This window comes from Colias eurytheme, chromosome 12 (assembly GCF_061535395.1).
Source record: "Colias eurytheme isolate Ceu_HAF_F1 chromosome 12, ilColEury1 Martin Lab GWU primary, whole genome shotgun sequence".
Classification (NCBI taxonomy): Eukaryota; Metazoa; Arthropoda; class Insecta; order Lepidoptera; family Pieridae; genus Colias; species Colias eurytheme.
Genome location: NC_142991.1, coordinates 6,893,222 through 6,912,118, shown reverse-complemented (window position 1 = coordinate 6,912,118; position 18,897 = coordinate 6,893,222). Strand labels below are relative to the sequence as shown.

The 18,897-nt window shown below is 37.2% G+C and overlaps 3 protein-coding genes across 4 annotated transcripts in view; 2 read left to right on the top strand and 1 right to left on the bottom strand.

Annotated features, from left to right (window-relative positions):
* Window positions 1-3,535, top strand: part of Spn (protein phosphatase 1 regulatory subunit spinophilin) — a 41,537-nt gene extending 38,002 nt beyond the window's left edge. The window contains exons 22-23 of the mRNA XM_090107862.1: window positions 247-374; window positions 748-3,535. Coding sequence (XP_089963988.1) covers window positions 247-374; window positions 748-984 — 365 coding nt within the window. The 3' untranslated portion in view covers window positions 985-3,535. The remainder of the gene's footprint in view (window positions 1-246; window positions 375-747) is intronic.
* Window positions 3,536-4,169: 634 nt separating this feature from the next.
* Window positions 4,170-5,632, bottom strand: LOC149904116 (p21-activated protein kinase-interacting protein 1-like). Its single transcript, XM_090107849.1, has 4 exons — window positions 5,608-5,632; window positions 5,433-5,574; window positions 5,052-5,343; window positions 4,170-4,956 (listed from the first exon to the last, which is right to left on the bottom strand). Exons 2-4 carry the CDS (start codon window positions 5,499-5,501, stop codon window positions 4,175-4,177), a joined length of 1,143 nt encoding a protein of 380 aa, XP_089963975.1. The 5' UTR covers window positions 5,502-5,574; window positions 5,608-5,632; the 3' UTR covers window positions 4,170-4,174.
* A 516-nt stretch (window positions 5,633-6,148) lies between these two features.
* On the top strand, window positions 6,149-15,772 carry LOC149904115 (uncharacterized). 2 transcript variants are annotated; one of them, XM_090107748.1, is made up of 9 exons: window positions 6,149-6,298; window positions 6,396-6,670; window positions 6,880-7,042; window positions 7,131-7,302; window positions 7,712-7,822; window positions 8,084-8,285; window positions 8,574-10,954; window positions 12,222-12,318; window positions 13,058-15,772. In XM_090107748.1, the coding sequence occupies exons 2-9, from the start codon at window positions 6,432-6,434 to the stop codon at window positions 13,107-13,109; spliced, it is 3,417 nt and encodes a 1,138-aa protein (XP_089963874.1). In that variant the 5' UTR covers window positions 6,149-6,298; window positions 6,396-6,431; the 3' UTR covers window positions 13,110-15,772. The 2 variants fall into 2 exon arrangements, with proteins under 2 accessions (XP_089963874.1, XP_089963873.1); XM_090107747.1 differs by having other exon boundaries at window positions 7,712-7,834.
* The last annotated feature ends 3,125 nt before the right edge of the window (window positions 15,773-18,897 follow it).

Genomic DNA, 18,897 nt, shown 5'->3' with positions numbered 1-18,897 from the left:
ATATATTTTAGCTCCGTTATTTTTTACAATTATTTATTATATTCTTTTTATTGATTGTTTGCTTAATATTAAATTATTTATCTATTTCACTGAATATTGGATTTCCCTATACTCTTATTAAGTTAAATTTCGAAAATTTTAATTTGAAACAAAATTGACTTTCCTTATGTTTTACTTTGCCGTTATCATGTATGTATGTATGCAACAATAGTCATATAACACGTCACTTAATGGTGTGGTGCGCAGTGAAGAAAGCTCCGACTTGTGTAGTGGACGGCGAGGTGCCGTGGGAGCCGCTGTCGGCCGCGCCCAGTGAGGCGAGCCTCTCGCCGCAGCCGCACAGCCGCGCCGTCACACAGTGGACCAAGCAGCAGGTGACCATGCGTTCCCATTTATAAGGACCTGTAGATTGTTTCAGAAAATTAGACTTTACTTTGTTTATATGTTACTTTTAGTTAAATGCCCGTTTTGTATGGATTTTAAAACAGCTCTTAAAATGATGAGAAATGTAGATTATGAAGTGGTTATTTTACATAAGTAAATGTTAAAGTTTAATAGCGAAAAAAGTTGAGATTTCTTTTAGTGTTTATCTTGAATATTTTATCATATATTCATATCACTATAGATATAAAGTTTTATTGTGAATATTGATTTAGACAAGTTTCACAAAAATCAATACTAAATGTGAAGGTACCATTTGTATAGTTAGTTGGCTCTTAAAGGTCTCTAATATACGTAAATGTATAGGTATGGCAATGGGTGTCCGGTCTGGGCGAAGGGCTGGAGCGGTACGCGGGCGCGTTCGCGGCGCGCGGTGTGGACGGGCCGCTGCTGCTCGCCCTGGCGTCCTCCGACCTCAAGCTGCTCGGCCTTAACGGGGACGAGCGCCGCCGCATGAAGCGTCGCCTTAAGGAGCTAAGGAACGCGCACGATAAACACGTCAAGGCGCTGAAGAAGGCCGAGAAGAAGGCTAAGAAGAAGTAGACGACCCCCTCCTTAAGCATTACGCGCCGCCTAACAATCAGCTATGTTGAGGTGTTAAGGCCAAGTAGATACCCCCTCTCCCTAACTCCATCCATTACAAACAGGTATACGCCGTCTCGTACGAACCTTAAGACTTTAAAGTCACGGAAAAGTAGACCACTCCCTATATACGTGTGCTGTTCCGCGATGCGTAAGAACGGCACCTGAACAAGAAGGCCGAGAAATAACCTCTCCATACATTAATTCCATATACACAAATACGCTCGCACGAATATGATTATAACATTATAACATTGTTCAAAAAGAACGAAAATGGTAGGGAGAAGTAGACATAAACCATCTGTCTCCGTATACACAAACGCGTGCGTATTAAGTCTACTGAGAGGCTCACGGCTCACCGACTTAAATAATTACATAAATAGTAAGTATATAGCGCGTTAACTTCAGGTATATTAGCATTTAGCCCCGCAAACGAATATGCGCAATCGGTGCTACGTATGTTCAAAATATTTGGCGGCGACTTTTATTTGCGATTTCCTAATTGAGAGTTATGATATAGTTCGACGTTATGGGTTTAGTGCACTACTAGTTTTTTCTCCATAGAGCTAAACCGTTAAAATACATTTTTTATTATTGCACATGCTTTATGACAAACTTATAAAGTGTAGGCAAAGTAATACAAAATTTTATTTATAAAGCTCTTTCTTGCCATCCAATGAAAACCTTGAAAACTAGTAGTGTCAATCCTTTAGTTCGTTAAGGAGTCAAAATTGCTCTTAACATTCTATTAAATTTAAATTATAAAATAAATCGTAAATGTAACTGTTTTCAAATAATATGTGTAAAACAGTGTATTGTCGTGTGAACTGTCTCCTAAATTAATGTCTTAGATTAAGATATAGTCAAATATACATCGTCAGAGCTAATGAAAATAAAACTATGAATTCGATGTCGATTGATATTACTCGATATTTGTTTTACGTTTAACTTTTTAAATCATAATACACGAATAATCATTGTTATAGTTATAGTGAATATGACTGACATTTAACAATGATGGTAAATCAAACGGCTGGCCAATAGCGGTGCCATCTGACTAGCTTGTAGTGAATTAGAGACGGTAGACTCGCTTGATCGATAAAACGAATGTAAAACGAAAATAAATAAAATAATATATTGTAATCAAACACCCAATTGATGGAAATAGATAACATTACCAAAGCTACATAATATAAATAAATAAAACACCCTAATATATATTCAATACTGAACTTCTTTGTTGTTCCTACATTTTGTATTAATTGTGTCAGTTTCTCTCTGATTTCGGTGTGAGTTGAATTGTGTGAAGGATACTGGCTCAATCTAGTCATAAGATCAACTTGTAAGATTAACGCAAATTATGAAATATTAGAATTTCTCTCGATGAATTTTCAAATCTCTAGGATTATATGTAACTTTCATTGTGTATTAGTATTATTATTATCTGTGTATTCATCAATCGATTACGACTATACTTACTCATTAGTGATTACACGCAAATTGATTTCAGTACAGCATTTATTTTTAAATTGTATTGCACAAAATGTACTTAGTAGTCAGGTGACTGTATGTTTGGAAGTGTCACTAATATTAATAATAATTAATGTATGTAAAATTTTACGTGTAGTAATGGATAATTCATTAAATTTGGTGATCTCATGAAGTATAAAAGATTGTAACTGTCACCCACACTACGTTCAATGCCATATATGCCAAACCTTTTTTACGCCGACTGCTAGAAATATACGATAAATTTACACGTATTCTAAAAACCTGAAAATAAAAATATGATTACATTGCATGCTATAAAATAGATAATTATTACTTTAATCATATCTTATGACATTCAACTTTGGAAAAAATATCTAGTCGATTTACTATTTGGCGTAGAAAAGGCTTTTTAGACTTCGTAATCTTCATGATTGTGTTACATTCCAGCTTTTATATTTATGTACTAGATAAATCTTTTCACTCTTTGTAGTTAGACTTCTTTTTACTACTGCTTTTTCTTAAACGGCATTTCTTTTCTTATAAGCTAATCGTACTTATTTATTATTGGACTAGCATCAAAGAGATTGTTTTTTTCCGTGTGATTTTATTGATTTGACAAGCTTTACTATTTTCCTAGACAACTAGTTTATGTATTCGATTTGTCTGCGTATAAAATGAGCGTGTTTGGTTTCGTAGCAATTACAATGTAAATATAGTCCCAATATCGACTGAATGAAGACATCTAGAGTGCTTGTTATCCTCAGTTTAAGTATTGATTAAGATTTAACATTCATGTATCGATTTAGTTTAAACCATTAACAATTGCCAAAATTATGTGTACTTTTTTTTATTAATGTTGTTGTTTTTTTTCTTAATATAATTTTCTTAAATTATTGAAATATTTATTTTGGGACCAAATTAATTTATTATGTACCTACTTGCAATTTATTTATGTATTTGGGTGTGTTCAGATAAAAGATTTTTTATTTATAAATAATAAAGAAACCAAAGTCGAAATCAATTTGCCTTTTATTTTTCTACCCAACATTTGTTCAGAAAATAATCAAACTTAAATAAAAAGGAACTATTTTTTCTTGATTTGTAACATCGAATTAGTTAAAAACTTTTAAAATGTATAAAATCTTGTTTGGCATTTGTAACACATTTTGTACAATCTTTACAAATAGGAATCAATAGCATCCAACTTATAATACACTGGCTTTCCGCCCGCGTTCTCAAAGAAAAACCCACATAGTTCCCGTTCCCGTGGGATTTCCGGGATAAAACCTATGCTATGTGTTTATCAAAGTTATCCTCTATATGTGTGCTAAATTTGATGCAAATACATATCTAAGGAATAAAAAGTTTCATACAAACTTCTATCCCCTATTTTACCCCTTTAGGGGATGAATTTTCTAAAATCCTTTCTTAGGGGACGCCTACGTTATGACATCTACCTGCATGCCACTATATCAGTCACCTTTGAGTTTTATATATATAGATTTATTCCTAATTTCTCATAAGCAAACCTAGATTATTATTTTTGCTGTTGATTGTTGAATAAAAAATTGCCTAGCTTTTTTAAAGCCATACATTAAAATGTTTCTTTCATTACATGATAATCATAAAGGTATTAGAAAATAAAAAAAACACTGTTCAATTAACCATTATTTTTAATCTTGGATTTCTTATTTTTACGCTTTTTCTTTGCCTTCTTAGCTGGAGGTTGCTGTTCAGTTTTATTGTCCTCATCGTCACCATAGCTGACTGTAACAAAAGCACCGACTTTCCTTTTTGGAGGTTTTGGAGCATCATTATTTGAGTCTTCACTGTTACTATCTTCATTTTCAACTTCTTTCTTCTCATTGTCATTTTCTTCATCTGTTTCTTCTTTTTTTATCAAATGACTTTGCCTATTTAGTGCAACACATGTGATTCGACATGCTGCATTGGCACAACAGATTTCTTTCAATTTTTTGTCATCAACTGACCAAGCTTTTATTTCACCAGCACTTGATGCAGTGTACAGCATGTTGTTTTCAAAATGTACGCATTTTACTCGTTTTCTATGGGCAGGATATGTCTGTGCTTGTGTTTCAGATACACTTACACTTAAAATGTTTCCATTCTCTAGCCCTACAAAGACTTGTTCATCAGTGCTCCATTGTACTGTTGTTGGTTTAGAATTACATGTAATACGCTTTTCCAATCCTGCTTCACTTATTTTCCATAAATCAACAGTTTGCTGTGAGACAAGGGAAAATCTATCCCCGCCTGGTGAGAACTTAATTTCTGTTGGTAGTGTTATACCTTTACTAGCTAAATTGATGGTAAAAGCTGGTCTTCCTTTAATAAGATTCCATGTTCTTAAAGTCTTGTCTCCTCCTAAGCTGAGGACTAATTTGTCTGATGGATGAACTGCTATGGCTGTTACTGGTTGCCCTTAAAATAAAATAATTAAACAGGTTTAAAACTAAGAAAAAAACCTTATTTGTACAGTTTTACTAATTATAATTATATAAAGAAGTCACCATTACCTCCATGGGCCTTTTTCCAAACTTTTTCAAGTTGCCAATTACCAGTCCTTGTCACAATTATAGACCCATCATCACTCCCAGTTAGCAAGTGTGTACCACCATGTGTGAATGCTACTGCGTTTATTGTTCCATCGTGGTTCATAAGAACAGTATGCTCTTTTCGCGTTTTCAAATCTATGACAACAACTTTGTCATCAGTGCCACCAGAAGCTAAAAATTTCCCGGCAATAGAAATACACCTTACAGACGCAGTGTGTGAATGAGTAGCGAATGTTTGCTTTAATTTTGTTGCCTAGAAAAGATAATAAGATATAATAAAATAGTAAAATAAATATTACAACTCTTTAGAACTTGAGATTAATATATAATATATATTCTTACCTCATCTTCAGGCCGTAAAGAGTAACCTAACAAAAATCCTTCATATGTTCCAACAATTAATTCATCCATTGCTGCTATTTTTGATATGTATTCAATTAATATTTCGTTTTTTAGTTCAAATGTAATTCACACGCCTGAACCACAGACTAATAATAATATACTACGTCCTGAACCATGTTATATGACAACATAACCTCAAAAGAGAACTGAGAATGACATTCTGTCAAACTCAAAGTCAAGCTCGAAGTCAAGTGACATCAATCAACCCATATAAAAATCCACAGGTAAGTAATACATGTAGGTAAGAGAATCTTTTGTCGCATTTAAATAAACATTCGTGTACACGCGCGTTTTACATAATTTAATGCTCATTAATCCGTTATCCATCATTCGCACGAATGTGTAATTAAGCAGGATTCAAATCCATAGCACAGAGTTAACCTACCCTTCGAATTTAAGTACAGACTTCGGATGGTTGTTATATTATTTTGTATTATGTACAATGAGTGTACAATGTGTTAATTTTTACAATAAAATTAAATTACAATCCACTTGTTTAGAATTTAATAAATTCAATTCGGGAAGATAAAGACTATATTAGTAGTACCGTAGGCCCGTAGCTCTTTTTCTAAAATTAAATATAATTATTTAATATCTGCATTATATTAAATAGTCTACAATAATGCTACAGACAATAAATAAAAAAAACAGTTTTGACAACGTCAAGAGAAGAAGCTTTGATTTGATTCCTGTTTTTCAGAGAAAGTTCTTATTTTTATCCAATTAAACATAAATTACAATATTTTTAAGGAGATATTTAAAGTAAAAACATTTGCTGTGGTGGGCGAAAAGATATTTCCATTCTGGTGAGTGATTATATACATAATCACAGTGTTGATTCTGAAGTAATATTCTTAGCAGCTATCGATCTCTATAGCATTCGTTTATCATTTTACTGTACAGGATTCCCAAAAGAGGACTTATTTAGACATTTACAAGATGGATTTGGCGGAGACCATGAAGAACGTATTGGCTAAGAGTAGCGGGAGTGGAACCACTGCAGCGAGCGGATCGAGCTCGGCGGCACCACACGGTGCTGAGGGCTACGTAACCGAAAAGCTTTACATGCTTTTGCAACTTTATTTACAAAATAAAGGATGGAGCCCCAGTATAGAGTTATTACAGTGTTTCAGTGATCTCAAAGAGTCTTCCATGCTTCCAAGTGCAACTTATTTACAGTGGGTGCACATTTTTATTACATTTTTAAAATGAAATTCATTAACTTTGATCAGATCTTTTAAGATAAACTAATATACATCTGGTATATTTTATCTAAGCTTGACATCAGTAAATTTCCAATAAGAAAGGTTTTGGAAAAATCTTAAACAAAAAAATAAAATATGAAATATTTTGAATACAAAATATGTGTTATAAATATTATTTTCAGAATGATGGCCTCAAGGGTAGGATTAGATGCCCAAGGGCGTCTCATATATAGAGAAAATGGCAAGATAATTTTACCATATGAGCATTTTGCTAATGCTGTGATGTTAAAACACATGAATGGTCCACATGGCTTGCATCTTGGATTAGAAGCCACTGTACGAGCTGTAAGTTACAACCAATACTTTTTAATAAATAAAAAAAAAAAAAAAACATTAAACATATATACAACTTAAACTAAATAACTTTTTTAAGGTGGTAGAATCATATACAATTGGCAGAGAGCAATTTGGTATGGAAAAAGAATTTATAGTAGAAGTGGTACAAAATTGTCCAAACCCAGCTTGCCGATACTATAAGAATCAGTTGGAAATGACACAGAAATCGATACAACAACATTTATCTCAGCAACCTACTTACATACCAGGTACATTGTTTATTAAATTATTTGCATTTATCACTCATTTAAGCATTTAGATGAATATAACTTGAGAAATTCTAATAGGAATCACATTAAAAAAAATGTGTAGACTTTTAATAAGTTAATTATAAACCAGTTCAGTATTCAATAATAGTTAGTACCTAATTAAGTTTAATAACACACTCATACTGCATATTCCTTTAAAAAGGTGCCTAAAAAATATTCTTTAAAATCTGCTCTGTTGTAATGAGAAAGAAAGACAACAAACTCAGGGTCCCAAGACACAAGTATTTCACTTAGTTTGGGACCCACTGTCGTACATAAATTGTAAATCATATAATGGACAAATAAATTTATTTCATTTCACTATTTCATTTCATTTCAAACATACATTTTCGAAAATATTGGATTCCAGACGCAGGCAGTTCAAACCTATCAGACAGCCAGGCGGTAGAGCGTCTGCTGCGCGGCGCGGCGCTGCCGCAGGACTACCAGCTGCCGCTCGCGCCGCACCTCGCCGCTCTCAGTGAGTTGTTAAGTAAAAATCGCTTTTATTACTATTATATTTGTGTATGTTTTAGATCTTTAGAGTATATGTATGAAAATTATTGTCATTGTTATGTCATGTATTAATGTATGTAATTTTTCATTTGAACTTGAAAAATGTTGCTTTTTGCATTAAATAGTAATTAAAGTTGAAAAAGTAATTGGAATGTCTAATGCATTGCATATTTAACGTTTTAAAATGCTTATGTTGATAGTAATCAGAAATTATAATTTGTTGTAGCAAACTTGGCGGGTGACAAGTCAGATAGACGTACGGCAGACAAGTTGTCACAGCATCAGCAAATGTTGCTGCAACATCAGAACAGGTCCCTGGGTCACCAGTCATCTATTGACAAATATTCTACGCGTTCTTCTCAGTCCAGTTTAGATTCAAAGTCCAAGCATCATTACAGTGATGATCATAAGCTCACAGATTTTCTAAGGTAAGAGTTGGTAAGGGAGAATGAAATATAGTATGGAATTTTTGATATTGTTGAGATCGTTTTTTTTTTGTATTAATAACTTTGCCAGCTCAATCATTTACAATGTACATATTTAAATGAAACAGAGCAGACATAGAAATTGTTCGTATTTTATTTTTTTAATATACAGGCTGTTTTTTCAAACAGTATTAAAATTTTTACAGAAGGTTCAGAATCGATGACAGAATCTATTAATGCGTTCAAAATGAGTATTATAAATTGTAATTTTTATACATTTGAATTCCACAGAGCGAATCTGGAAAGTCTCGAGTCACTATCTGGCAGTGAACGCAGCGGTGGTGCAGCAGGTTCAGGGTCGGCGGGCGGGCAGGAGCGCGTGGTGCGCGCGTTCGCGGAGCTGGCGCGCAACCTGCAGCGCATGCGGCCCTGCGTGCGCCCCGCCATGTGCAAGCCGTACGGCAAGCAGAGCGAGCAGCTGCAGAAGAGTGAGTGTGACACATACACAGTGCAACCTAGCGGCGGGCAGGAGCGCGTGGTGCGCGCGTTCGCGGAGCTGGCGCGCAACCTGCAGCGCATGCGGCCCTGCGTGCGCCCCGCCATGTGCAAGCCGTACGGCAAGCAGAGCGAGCAGCTGCAGAAGAGTGAGTGTGACACATACACAGTGCAACCTAGCGGCGGGCAGGAGCGCGTGGTGCGCGCGTTCGCGGAGCTGGCGCGCAACCTGCAGCGCATGCGGCCCTGCGTGCGCCCCGCCATGTGCAAGCCGTACGGCAAGCAGAGCGAGCAGCTGCAGAAGAGTGAGTGTGACACATACACAGTGCAACCTAGCGGCGGGCAGGAGCGCGTGGTGCGCGCGTTCGCGGAGCTGGCGCGCAACCTGCAGCGCATGCGGCCCTGCGTGCGCCCCGCCATGTGCAAGCCGTACGGCAAGCAGAGCGAGCAGCTGCAGAAGAGTGAGTGTGACACATACACAGTGCAACCTAGCGGCGGGCAGGAGCGCGTGGTGCGCGCGTTCGCGGAGCTGGCGCGCAACCTGCAGCGCATGCGGCCCTGCGTGCGCCCCGCCATGTGCAAGCCGTACGGCAAGCAGAGCGAGCAGCTGCAGAAGAGTGAGTGTGACACATACACAGTGCAACCTAGCGGCGGGCAGGAGCGCGTGGTGCGCGCGTTCGCGGAGCTGGCGCGCAACCTGCAGCGCATGCGGCCCTGCGTGCGCCCCGCCATGTGCAAGCCGTACGGCAAGCAGAGCGAGCAGCTGCAGAAGAGTGAGTGTGACACATACACAGTGCAACCTAGCGGCGGGCAGGAGCGCGTGGTGCGCGCGTTCGCGGAGCTGGCGCGCAACCTGCAGCGCATGCGGCCCTGCGTGCGCCCCGCCATGTGCAAGCCGTACGGCAAGCAGAGCGAGCAGCTGCAGAAGAGTGAGTGTGACACATACACAGTGCAACCTAGCGGCGGGCAGGAGCGCGTGGTGCGCGCGTTCGCGGAGCTGGCGCGCAACCTGCAGCGCATGCGGCCCTGCGTGCGCCCCGCCATGTGCAAGCCGTACGGCAAGCAGAGCGAGCAGCTGCAGAAGAGTGAGTGTGACACATACACAGTGCAACCTAGCGGCGGGCAGGAGCGCGTGGTGCGCGCGTTCGCGGAGCTGGCGCGCAACCTGCAGCGCATGCGGCCCTGCGTGCGCCCCGCCATGTGCAAGCCGTACGGCAAGCAGAGCGAGCAGCTGCAGAAGAGTGAGTGTGACACATACACAGTGCAACCTAGCGGCGGGCAGGAGCGCGTGGTGCGCGCGTTCGCGGAGCTGGCGCGCAACCTGCAGCGCATGCGGCCCTGCGTGCGCCCCGCCATGTGCAAGCCGTACGGCAAGCAGAGCGAGCAGCTGCAGAAGAGTGAGTGTGACACATACACAGTGCAACCTAGCGGCGGGCAGGAGCGCGTGGTGCGCGCGTTCGCGGAGCTGGCGCGCAACCTGCAGCGCATGCGGCCCTGCGTGCGCCCCGCCATGTGCAAGCCGTACGGCAAGCAGAGCGAGCAGCTGCAGAAGAGTGAGTGTGACACATACACAGTGCAACCTAGCGGCGGGCAGGAGCGCGTGGTGCGCGCGTTCGCGGAGCTGGCGCGCAACCTGCAGCGCATGCGGCCCTGCGTGCGCCCCGCCATGTGCAAGCCGTACGGCAAGCAGAGCGAGCAGCTGCAGAAGAGTGAGTGTGACACATACACAGTGCAACCTAGCGGCGGGCAGGAGCGCGTGGTGCGCGCGTTCGCGGAGCTGGCGCGCAACCTGCAGCGCATGCGGCCCTGCGTGCGCCCCGCCATGTGCAAGCCGTACGGCAAGCAGAGCGAGCAGCTGCAGAAGAGTGAGTGTGACACATACACAGTGCAACCTAGCGGCGGGCAGGAGCGCGTGGTGCGCGCGTTCGCGGAGCTGGCGCGCAACCTGCAGCGCATGCGGCCCTGCGTGCGCCCCGCCATGTGCAAGCCGTACGGCAAGCAGAGCGAGCAGCTGCAGAAGAGTGAGTGTGACACATACACAGTGCAACCTAGCGGCGGGCAGGAGCGCGTGGTGCGCGCGTTCGCGGAGCTGGCGCGCAACCTGCAGCGCATGCGGCCCTGCGTGCGCCCCGCCATGTGCAAGCCGTACGGCAAGCAGAGCGAGCAGCTGCAGAAGAGTGAGTGTGACACATACACACAGCGCGGAGCTGCACATACATACACGGCGCGGAGCTGCAAACACATACACATACCAGCATCGTACATAGCGGCAGGAGCGCGTGGTGCACACATACCGGCATTTTTTTAAAAGTGGAACATGCTTTTTCATATATTCACGGACGTCGAGGTGCTGGTGAATTATTTTCGGACACTATTGCATCAGTGGTAGAGTTCAGTCGGTATTGACCAAACTCTACTGGTTTCTGTCGAAACGCTTTCAGTAATAGCGGATTAATTCCCAACAACATTCGCGATGGAAACCCATCAGTGGAAACCCCTCTCCGAGCCAAGTGCAACCTAGAGCGGCACGGCGGTCTGCCATCTCTACCCTCCTGGGGGCGACGTGATTAAGTGAAGTCCCATGTCCCCTAGTGGGGTAAGGGGCAGATGTATTATACATCTGTTTCACTGATCGATTTTCTTTAGGGACAAGTAGGTGATCAGCCTTCTGTTTCCTGCCAGACCAAGACATTTTTTTTTTCTTCGTCTCCACCGGGAATCGAACCCAGGACCCCTCGATGCTACGCTCACGCGTTAACCACTGTACCAAGGAGGTGGTCATGGCATCCCTGGTGGGGACGTGATTGGAACACGTCTTACCCCGCTTCACCACAGCGGACGATGAAATACAGAACCCTATTCTTCGCCCGGCGCCTTCGACACATACAGGCATATACATAAACAACACAATATGCGCAAACATACACAGACATTTATACAGGCTGTCACATCGTCGGTGAACTAAGCTCAAAGGGACTTATAGTTTTATATACACTGAATACGTGAAAGTATTTTTCATAAAATTCCAGACGCATTTTATTTCCTGTAACACGAATTCTTAAAACTATTGGGCAAATTCTACCTCCAACTGGCAACGCGAACGTACCTTTATTTTTAAGATTATGTGTTTATAAGAACAATGCCCAAACTAGCGGACCGGTACATTCCAGCTGCGCGAAGCTAGAGATGAAAACATAGAGTTAAGAGAAAAAAATTAATGAAATAACTTTTCTTTGTTTGTATAAGGGCCGATTTTTCAATGCTTGGATATAACTTATTCGTCGAATAATGTATAAAACTACCATTTTAAAAACGTATTCTTATGGTCCGTATTTGACAGTTTACGTAACATTTTAATATTATCGTGTAATACTTTATTGGACGGATAAGTTTTATCCAAGCATTGAAAAATCGGCCCTAAGTATGTTTATGTATTATTTACAGTTCTTCTGGACACAATTCAACTAGTACAGTCACTTCGGAGCTATTTGCCGCCACCACATATCCAAGTTACGTCTTGGAAGAACGACGACAAGTTACGGTGAGCTTTATTTTCTTTTGCATTTAAAATTAATAGCCATCACACTAACATGAATATACTTACATGTTTAAATTTATTATTATTATGTAAATGTTTTTAAATGTACGGTACATATGTCTGATCAAAAAATTGTAATCAAATAATGATTTTAATTATGATTATTCAAAGTCATTAGATATTAAAATATAAGAATGTATTCTATAGATATCTAATTTAAAAAATTCTTGTATAATTCTTAGGGTGCTTTTCCACAAATAATGCGCAAGAACGTGTAGTGAGGAATGTGTTTGTAAATAACCAATCATATCGCTTTATTTAGTTTGAAGTTTGAAGCTTTTAGTGTTTGAACTTTGAAGCGTTAGTTATTTACAAACGCAATTATCTCTACACATCCTCGCACATTATGCTTATCCACAAATAATAGATTTTTTTCTATCGGAACAACGTACAGTAATAATACCAGATTTTTTAAGTGAAACTTCTTTATCGGGGTTGGAAAAAAATTTAGTGCAACATTTTTTCGTTACGCGTGAAATTTTTCCATTACGCGCCATCTTTTTCTTATCCCTACCACGCGTGATTCGACGTATTTCTGTAAAGTTGCATATAGTAAATTATTTTTTGAAAAATAAGGTCATAAAGAAGTTTCACTTCTTACGTGTGTACACTAGTACACGCACACATTTTTTTTTCTATCGGAACAACGTACAGTAATTTAAATGTGATTTTTTATTTTCAGCTCGAATAACATGGATGAATTGGAGAGTCGTAAAATAGTGAGTGGCAACTAGCAGTCGGACGGTGATTGAAGTGATCCCAGTATATGACAATGCTTTATATTGTGTATCTTGTGTTTTATTCCTACTATTGGCAACTGTGGATTTTTTGTCGTATCATCCTCGAAATTAGTATTAGGGCTGATTTTTCAATCCTTGGTTAAAACTTATTCATCGAATAACGTATTATACTACCATTTCAAAAATATATTGTAATTGTCCGTATTTGACAGTTTACAGGTGACATTTTAATATGTTCGTGTAATACCTTATTGGACGGATAAATTTTAACCAAGGATTGAAAAATCGGCTCTTATTCGTATAACCTTTCGGCCAGTTATACATGTATTCCTATTGTATCGACGTTATGTGTTAATTATATCCAAATTATTTTATGAAGATTTATTTGAGTATTCTCATTGTTTATGGTTATTTTATTATTTCAATTATATTGTATAGCGATACAAATATTATTGTATGCTTGTCTATGTTATGTTATAGTCTGTTTTACGCGGGAATCCGTATCTGATCATTTACATTTTGTATTTTTTATGTAGTGTTGGTGTTTATATGTTTAGATATTTTCGTAATATTTAAGTATTTATTTGCTTCTATATATTTTAATTATGAAGCTTTTGTGTACTATATTCAAATACACTTTTATATAATGCTATTCTACTTGCGTAAAAGTAATCTCATTGAAGTATCTTATGTGCATTATTTACACTGTGATAGAAGTGTAATAGTTATAGTGTGGTAGTATTGTGTAAGGTTTTCATAATTTTAAGTAGTTTTAGGTTAATAATACCTATTTAACAGACGAGCGAAAGTTTTAAATTATATGTGTGCGAAGGATTAATTTTTTGTGTGCGTATTTTGGACTGATTTTTTTGAAATTTCTCTGGTATATTTTACAGTGAAAGACAATCTGTTTTGTATTGGAAACAAAATTATTGTAACATTATATTGTTTAAAACTTTCGCTTCTGTATATCCATTGAGGATATTTACCTAATATTATATTTGACGAAAAATTTTTATAGGAATTCAAATATGTGAATACATTTTAGCCAGCAAAATGTTTGTACACAAGTTTTAAATTGATGTCGTCGCTTTCATATGTTAATAACATTAAGAAAAATCACAATATGATGAATGTAGGTTTTATCGAAACTGATATTTTTAAATGATTTTCGTCAATTTTATACAAATAGGTTAGCCTGGTTCATGAGTATGTATTTGTTTAAACTTTAAAGTATTACGATGTGTTAAGATCGGTGGGAGTTTGATGAAATTTAGTCAGTAAAATGGAAATTTGCCATGTCTTGTCTCGTGATGTATTGAATAGTATCGTATTGAAGACTGCAAGTAAACACGCGTAGGTTAGAAGGCTAATGCTGTGTAAAATAATGTATCTATAAAGTTGTGTGTATGTATAATATAATACATGTTTATCGTGTAAAATATGTAGGTGAGGTTACTATTTTTAATTAATTTACAATTCGAAACAGTTTTATTTGTAATTTACAAAAATGTATTTTATTTAGCTATTTTGTTTTTTTACTGTACGTTTATCTTTATTCAAACCCTATATTATTGTTTGGTTTATATTTTATTACCCGATTTTACAGCGATATATCATGTATGTTAATGATAAGTAATTACTAGTTGTAACGCTTGCGTCTTGCTTTTATCTTCCAAAACATCACGTAATATGAAAATATCGTGAGCTCGTTAGTGCAATAATAAGGCAAAGCCTAAATAAATTTTTTGTAACTTAGGAATGTAAGTCATGAATCGAAAGTAAGAGAAACGAGTGCAGTGGTGAGGTTGTAACTGTTAAATATTGGTCTCGGTATTTGTATTTGATAATTTTACCATCACATATATTATTCGTCACATTTTATTAGTTAGGTTTATTTTTTTGTAAATTTTAGAAAATTTATAATAACCACGGGGCAAATGTTCGATTATTGTAGCCAAATAAATAAGGAGGCTTTAGTAATCTAACACTAACCGCCTAGATTAAGGTACTATCAGTAACTTGAAGTATTATTATGAAAAATCACACGAATCTCTCTGTATTAATATGAATATTTCTAGTCAAAATTTCGTTTATATTTGAATTGGCATTTTTAACGTATTATATATTGAACATATCAGTTGTATAGAAACTGTCATTTGTAGATATGATTTTACTTGATCTCGCACAAAGTATCATTTCCGAACCGAATATATGTTGAGTTTTATTCTTTAGCCAGTGTACATGTGCTATAATTTAGTGTAGCGATCATAAATATATACATTATCATCCATTGGATATTTGTTTTTAGTACGTTTGTATTTAGCCTTTATATAAGTTCTGTTCTGTTATCATTTTGGTAACAAAGCTTAGTGTTGTATTCAACATTTTATTTCTTAGGTCTCGAAACAGTGTGTTCTTCCCTATAAATCCTATATGATCTGGCATCTGGAAACACTAAAACTGTGATAAATTGTAATTAGTACACTTTATTGGCTTTATTTTTGGTCTGAATTTATATGTCAAAATTATTCATGTATAATATTTTAGATGTAACTTTAATTGTATTTGGCCTTGCCATGTAATTTATGTCGTTTAAATTTAAAAATGTAAAACAGTGAAAGCAGCGCTTAAAATAAATAAATGGATTGATTTCACTACTTCTATTATTTCTGTGTTCAAACCCCTTTTGTCCTTCCTTGGTAAATCACACGAAAAATGCATGATCATTTTTAGGAACGAGGCATAACAATAAGAAGCTACATTGATAATAATAAAATGAAAATTTTGTTCACTTGGTAAAATTTTCCACCAAGACGCTCGGTGGTTTTAAAATCACTCAATCGATATTATGTTCTGTCATTTGACGGTGCATTTAGACTAAACGAACATAAGGCTAGAGCTAGAGCATTCTTTCGTAATCTGTAACCGAAAACTCGTATTCAGTGTTGTTCAGTATAAGAAAATTACACAGAATCTCTTCGAAAGCACTAAAAATAACGAAGAGTGCTCTACGCCTGTTTACACTAAAAGAATTTGGGTTAGAATGAGCATTCGCTCCATTGATCTAAATAAAAATGCACCGTGATGCAAATCGTTCGCTGCTCGGCACACGCGCACCGCAGGTTTACGAACAACGTACACACTACGTGTTTTTCGTAACAATACATGCAACGGTTACAGTTACGAATCGCTAGTGGGTCAGCTCACTGAGAACCGATGATACTGAAAGAGGCCAGTGATTTCGGGCTGAGCCTGCATAGTAAAATTGTTGGCAACGGACCGCAGCGTCTCGAGGCAGAGCTCTGCGTGGTGCGACGTATTCTAAATTCTCAAAATGAAATGTGTATCTTTTCGTGTAGAAAAAAAGTTGTATTTTGAGTCGCTCATTTAAAGTGTGCGCGCAGCATCGTGTCTCGCTGTGAGCTGACCCTATGAGCACGCTATTCACTTAAAAACACTGTTTGATTGGAGCGTACAATTCATGCACTCTGTCGCTTAGTAGCAAGAGTCGCTATCTCTATTACATACATATTTGTTAAACTGTTCTTGGTGTTTGAATATCAAAGCCTGAGTACTATTTTATAGATATACTAGCGACCCGCCCCGGCTTCGCACGGGTGCAATGCTGATACTAAATACACTACAGAAAAATTATTGTGAACGTTGTATAGGTATAAAAATATAGCGGCCCGCTCCGGCCTCCGGCATCGCACGGGTATAAAATACATAGCCGGGCGGCCGCAAACGCTACGTCCTGCAATTTTTAAATCTGTAATATCTTCGAAAATATTCACTTAAATCATACGGTGTAAAGGGCCATATAGATCTATATTAAATGAACAATGTATCCATGGTATTTAATTGGTTAAGGATTAATGCTGTATTGGTTAAAATCGCTTCGAAAATTAGCCATTATTTGTCGTAAAAAGTAAATGACAAAAAAAAGTTATTGTGGGTTATCCATAAGAGATAGACATATACCATCGCGGACTTTTCTGTAGACCTTTTCAATGTGTATAATACTTAGTACATTATTTTGATAAAACTCGTAGGGTTCAGCCTGCGTTTGCAATGTGAGCGGAATAAATGTAATTTTTTACGACATCACATTAGAAACCTCAAAAATAACAGTACTTCTCCACTACTTAATGGATCTTATTATACATATAAACCTTCCTCTTGAATCACTCTATCTATTAAAAAAAACCGCATCAAAATCCGTTGCGTAGTTTCAAAGATTTAAGCGTACAAAGGGACATAGGGACATAGGGACATAGGGACAGGGAAAGCGACTTTGTTTTATACTATGTAGTGATAGGTACATTGGATGGAAAATTTGAAATCGTCGCTGTTTTAAGACATTTAAAAATTCAAATCTCAAACTTGCATTAAGTACTTAGTCTACATTTTTAATGGGCAACAACAATATTAACATTAACATCTTCTTATATATAAAAATGAATCGCAAAATGTGTTGGTAAGCGCATAACTCGAGAACGGCTGAACCGATTTCGATAATTCTTTTTTTATTATATTCCTTGAAGTACGAGGATGGTTTTTATGTAGAGAAAACGTAAATATGTACCACGGGCGAAGCTGGGGCGGACCGCTAGTATTATATATTTTTAATAATACTAATAATTCGAAACATTAATGATGTTTTTTACTTGTTACGTGTACAGATTAAGGCAACTTGCACTATTTGCCCCACATTGAGTTAGCTCATGATAAAATGTTATGTAAAAAGGAAAAAATAACAGGAAATAATACACAATGTTCATTTCGATATTTTTTATTACACTTAAACATAATAATTGAAAAGTACAAAGATAGACAAATAACATCATAATAAAATTACAACATACACTTAAGTTTTCATTGCATCTAGTATGAAAAATTAAAAGGAGATGTTTCATTTTGAACACAAACTGAAATGCAAATGACTTATAAATATTGATTATGTATAGGATAGGAACAAATTCAAAATTATAGGTATGTATAGCATTATTTTAAATAAGTAGGTATAAACTGAAACATCCCCTTTGCACACATTTTCTATTACATTTTCAAAAATTGCTATAACCGTAAACCGAATCATTTCACATTTTAAAGTTTTTACAACATCAAAAGCATAAATTCTTTATAAGATCATCCAAATGGAATTACACCCACGCTAATATAGACAAAGATACATTGCATTTGGTGTAAACAATAATTTTTTGTACAATTTCGTTGTCATATAAAAGCGATGAGACATTGAATATTTATAAAATTTATGAGCTAAGGAATGATTATAAAGTTACGTATAAAATAATTTTCATAATAAACCCCACATATCATTTATGGGGATTCAAAATTCCCATAAACATTTGGATTATATTCCAAAGAGCAAACGACACATAGATACATTTAAAAAACATAGATATACACTTTAAAAGACACATACTAGACATTAATAAAATACTATAGTCCTTTTCACCTATGATGATTCCTGTGACACTTCATCGTGTTCCGAATTACGTATTTTGTTTTTGTTTAAATTTTCTTTTTGTTTAAAAAGTCAAAATAATTTTAGTGCATAATATTTTTATTTTATGGCGGCATTATTACCAAAAATATAAAAATGAAACATCTTAAGCTTATAAATCAAAAACAGTATTGTTTAGTTTAATATAATGAAAAATAAAATAAAATAACACAAAAATATAATACCTACGCAATTCGTGTACATGAAATGGATCGTTGAAAAATCATAGAGTTGGAAAATCATATAATCGGC